This window comes from Corylus avellana, chloroplast, assembly GCF_901000735.1.
Source record: "Corylus avellana chloroplast, complete genome".
NCBI classification, from domain to species: Eukaryota; Viridiplantae; Streptophyta; class Magnoliopsida; order Fagales; family Betulaceae; genus Corylus; species Corylus avellana.
The window spans coordinates 15001-20000 of NC_031855.1; the positions used below are offsets into that span (position 1 = coordinate 15001).

At 33.4% G+C, this 5000-nt stretch overlaps 3 protein-coding genes across 3 annotated transcripts; all 3 read right to left on the reverse strand. All coding sequences in view use genetic code 11, as the record gives it.

The window, feature by feature from the left end:
* Positions 1–117: 117 nt before the first annotated feature.
* atpH (ATP synthase CF0 C subunit) lies at positions 118–363 on the reverse strand. The gene has a single exon. The coding sequence runs from the start codon at positions 361–363 to the stop codon at positions 118–120; it is 246 nt and encodes an 81-aa protein (YP_009318149.1).
* A 1198-nt stretch (positions 364–1561) lies between these two features.
* atpI (ATP synthase CF0 A subunit) lies at positions 1562–2308 on the reverse strand. Its single transcript has one exon. It carries the CDS (start codon positions 2306–2308, stop codon positions 1562–1564), a length of 747 nt encoding a protein of 248 aa, YP_009318150.1.
* Positions 2309–2507: 199 nt separating this feature from the next.
* rps2 (ribosomal protein S2) lies at positions 2508–3233 on the reverse strand. Its single transcript has one exon. It carries the CDS (start codon positions 3231–3233, stop codon positions 2508–2510), a length of 726 nt encoding a protein of 241 aa, YP_009318151.1.
* Between the last annotated feature and the right edge of the window lie 1767 nt (positions 3234–5000).

Consider the following 5000-nt stretch of genomic DNA (forward strand, 5'->3'; position numbering starts at 1 on the left):
TATTGTCCCAACAAATAAATAATTGTAGGAGTGAAATCTTAATATAATTCGAAAAAGCGAGAGCAGTAAGTCCAAAGAAATAAACTAAGAAAAAATACGTATTGTTTTGTTATAGGATTAAACAAAGGGATTCGCAAATAAAAGCGCTAAGGCTACAACTAGTCCATAAATTGTTAAAGCTTCCATAAAAGCCAGACTAAGCAATAAAGTACCTCGTATTTTTCCCTCCGCCTCGGGCTGTCTCGCGATCCCTTCTACAGCTTGGCCCGCAGCAGTACCTTGACCAACCCCAGGTCCAATAGAAGCAAGACCGACAGCCAACCCGGCAGCAATAACGGAAGCGGCAGAAATCAGTGGATTCATGATAAATTCCTCATAACAAAATAAGTAAATAGTTAATGATACAATAAACCAAGAAATTATGACTTAATTATTCCATCGCTAAGATCTATACAGTCGAAGGAACTAAGAACTCTGAATTGAAGTAATAATATTATTGAATCATCAGAACTACTTCGATATTTCTTTTTTTTTAGTTTAAATTCACATAATTTTTGTGAATCCATATGACTTTTGTTCTTCCATTTCTTTCTTTTTTCCAAACCATTCTCTTTGAATTTTTCGTTTTTTTCCTTGATTTAATCTCTTTATTCATTCAATATTCACTTTATCTAAATTCACAGTATTAGATATTTATTAGTTATATATGAACTAAAGATATATCTAATTAATATCTAATATCACATATACATGTGTTTCTTCCATAACGTAAATCAACTATTCATATCTTACATTCAATCGGATTCTAGAATTATTCTTCGAAACATTCACAAGAGTTGTCTTATAGCAATTAGATTACATACATCTAGTTCGGCTTCTCCTCCCCTAACCAATCTATATATTTTTTTTTAATTTCACTTTTGTTTTTTGTAAATCTTTCTTTTTTCTTTTATTATTCGACCACATGGGTACAATCAATCTACATGTACAAATTCGTTAGATCGAATCATTGCGTCGAAATATCAGTATTTGATTGATATAAGTTAATGTAATTTATTATTTATTAAAATTCTCTTTTGGTCAATCGTTGAATTGGATGAAATCAACTTGAATGGGCATCATTCTATATAACAATAACATCTTTTTTTTATAGCACATTGTAGTAATACTATAAGTAATCCCGTCAAAATTATTATTCAGATTATGATTACTAATAGCTAATAATATTGAATATTCGAATTAAATCAACAAAACAATAGAAAGAGAATATTCATTGGAGGGGGTATAAATGGACCGAACTTGAATTTTAGGAAAAAGATCTTTTAGATCTCTTTCCTTTTTTTTACTTCCCTGTTTGTTGCAACTCCCTAATATCTCTAAGATATTAAGCTTTTTTTACTATTACTCTCTAGAGAGTATATATATCTTATTTATATATTTATTATATATAAATAGATTATATATATTTATATATAATATGTTATGTTCCCTAAGCGGATTATCGTGATACGCGCATATATTGCGTAAGTCTTAAGCTAAAAAAGCCTATTTCGAAAACAAGTCAATGATGACCCTCCATAGATTCGCCTATATAAGCCGCAGCTAAAGTTGCAAAAATAAGAGCTTGAATACCGCTTGTAAATAATCCAAGTAACATGACAGGTATAGGAACCACTAAAGGTACTAAAGAAACAAGAACAACAACTACTAATTCATCAGCTAATATATTTCCGAAAAGTCGAAAACTAAGTGATAGGGGTTTTGTGAAATCTTCTAAGATATTAATGGGTAAAAGGATTGGAGTTGGTTGAATGTATTTACCGAAATAACCTAATCCTTTTTTGGTAAGACCCGCATAGAAATATGCTAATGACGTGAGTAAAGCTAAAGCAACGGTAGTATTTATATCATTTGTAGGTGCGGCTAATTCCCCATGAGGTAACTGTATGATTTTCCAAGGTAAAAGAGCACCTGACCAATTCGAAACAAAAATAAATAGAAACAAAGTTCCAATAAAGGAAACCCATGGGCCATATTCTTCTCCAATCTGAGTTTTGCTCACGTCTCGAATGAATTCAAGGACATATTCGAAGAAATTCTGAATGTCAGTAGGAATCGTTTGTGGATTACGAACAGCTATAATGGCTGAACCTAATAAGATAGCAATTACAACCCAAGAAGTAATAAGTACTTGGGCATGGACTTGAAAACCTCCTATTTGCCAATAGAAATGTTGGCCAACTTCCACACCAGATATATCGTATAGCCCTTTTAGTAGTGTGTTGATAGAACATAATAGAACATTCATATTGCCCTCTGAAGGAAATAGAACTTTAAAAAGAATTATTTTGATTCAACCATCTATTTTTCGACTTGCCTACTTGAATTATATATTTTGTATATTAACTAATCACATAATACCCCTATGACTTGTATCTCTTTTGTGCGATTAAGGAATGGTAACCGATTTCATAAATCTATGGAGTTCTCCAAATAATTTATTTATCTTATATCTTATTATTAATCACGTATTTCGTATAGCTAGAACGACCCTCACAAATTGCAAATACTAATTTGTTAAGAATTAATCGGATTGAAGCTATAGCGTCATCATTTGCTGGAATCGAAATATCTGCAAGATCGGGGTCACAATTTGTATCGATTAAACAAATCGTTGGAATTCCCAAAATGATACATTCCCGAAGAGCCGTATATTCTTCTTGCTGATCAACGATTATTACAATATCGGGTAATCCCGTCATATATTTAATCCCGCCCAGATATGTTTGCAAGTGAGATAATTGTCTCTTCAACATAGCCGAATCTCGTTTCGGAAGACGGTTGAGTCTCCCCATCTTTTGTTCCATTCTCAAGTCCCTGAACTTATGAAGTATCGTTTCCGTAGTATACCAATTCGTTAACATACCACCGAGCCATTTTTTATTAACATAATGACAACGAGCCCTTATTGCAGCCCGTGCTACTGAATCAGCTGCTTTCTTTTTGGTACCAACAATTAAGAATTGTTTTCCCCTACTTGCTGCATCAAAAACTAAATCACAAGCTTCTGATAAAAAACGAGCGGTTCTAATAAGATTTATAATATGAATACCTTTACGCTTTGAGGAGATATAAGGTGCCATTCTAGGATTCCATTTACTAGTACCATGACCAAAATGAACTCCTGCTTCCATCATCTCTTCCAAATTTATGTTCCAATATCTTCTTGTCATTTCTCTCCCCACACTTCGTCTCTTTTTTTTTTTGTTTTAAGAGGAGGTACCCTGAAATAGAAATAAATAATTGTTCCGATGGAACCTTCTTTTCTACCTCTAACGGATATTAGTCGTTGATACATGATTCACGCCATTAATTTCTTTCTATTCTAAATTACTATTATTTATTATTACCAAATAAAAAAAAAAAATGACCGCAAATAGTTAAAATCTGCTCTTAGGAATCATTAAATCCTCGCAATAATTGTTTGGGTGTATCGTGTAAATTCTTTGAAATGAAAAAATAAAATAATTCTCTGTGGTGGAACAACATATCTCTCATTTCCACCCCGAATAAATCATTCTTTTTGGTTTCCAAAGGAATGTTGTTAGGTTGCCTTGAACGTTGCACTAATCCTTTGAATCCAGTACCAACGGGTATCATCCCCCCCAGAACAACGTTCTCTTTCAGACCTTTCAACCAATCGATACGACCCCGGAGAGCGGCTTTTGCTAAAACTCGAGCAGTTTCTTGAAAACTTGCTTCTGATATGAAACTTTGGGTATTTAGAGATGCTTTCGTTATTCCCAATAAGATGGCTCGATAACAGATCGCTTCTTCCAAAGCGCGCCCTGTTCGTTCCGCCCGCAACAATTCAATTAGTTCTCCGGGTGAAAAAACATTAGACATTCTATCTTCTGAAACCAACACTTTTGATGTTATTTGACGCACAATAATCTCTATATGTCGATTATGAATCTGCACTCCCTGAGATCGATAAACTTTTTGAATCTTATTAACCAAAGAGATACGACTTTGCACTATAGTTAGCTCAGTGCCAATCAAGAATCCCCAAGGAATTCCAAGAATTTTTGCTATACGCTCGTTCCAACCCTCAATCCTCTTTTCTAGGTTCATCGATATTGAATCAATCGAACGAACTTCTAACACTTGTTCCACTTTTGGAAGCCCTTGCGTTATATCTCCAGATCTCGATTTTTCATATATAAATGTAACTAACGTATCCCCTTCGTAAAGGATTTCTCCATAATGGCCATGAACAGTTGCTCCCAGAGTGGCCAAATAAGGTTTAGCTGATCTTATTACTACAGAGTCAATTTGAACAATTAGAACTTGACCCGATTTTAGTTGCGGTCCGTTTTTGGCTATACATACATTTTCACAAATAAACTGCCCAAGGCTCATTATTGTAGATGTTTCTTCACAATAATTATGATGGAGAAAATGCCAATTCAAATTAAATGGATTCAAAACGGTGTTACTGCATGGATCGGGATTATAAATTCTACCATTTTCGTCCATTAAATAATATTTAAGTACTTGAAAAGTCTGTTTTAAATTGTCAAGTTGTAAATATTTAGTTACCGAGATCTGATTATAAGTTATTAAATGGTAAAATGAATAAAAATTCGAAATTTGAGGGGCTCTTCCTAATCCTAAAGGCCCCAAGGAATTCCTAATTGGAATTAGAGTATCTCTTTTCATCGATTCTTTTTTTATTACATTGTAATATTTTGCATCGTTGAATGGACCCATTTGAAAACAATTAGATGATGACAAAATTATCAAAGATTGGGATTCTTTATTACTATTCAACAACGTACGAATAGTTACTTGATTTTGACTAAGTGATTGTTGAATCCTTGCCTTGGAATAAATAGAATAAAATGGATTGATATTGTTGGGATCTGACCTGTCATCAAAGATCAATCCTGAACCTGACAGATCTTTCCTTTTTCTGATATACGAAATATGGGATTTGA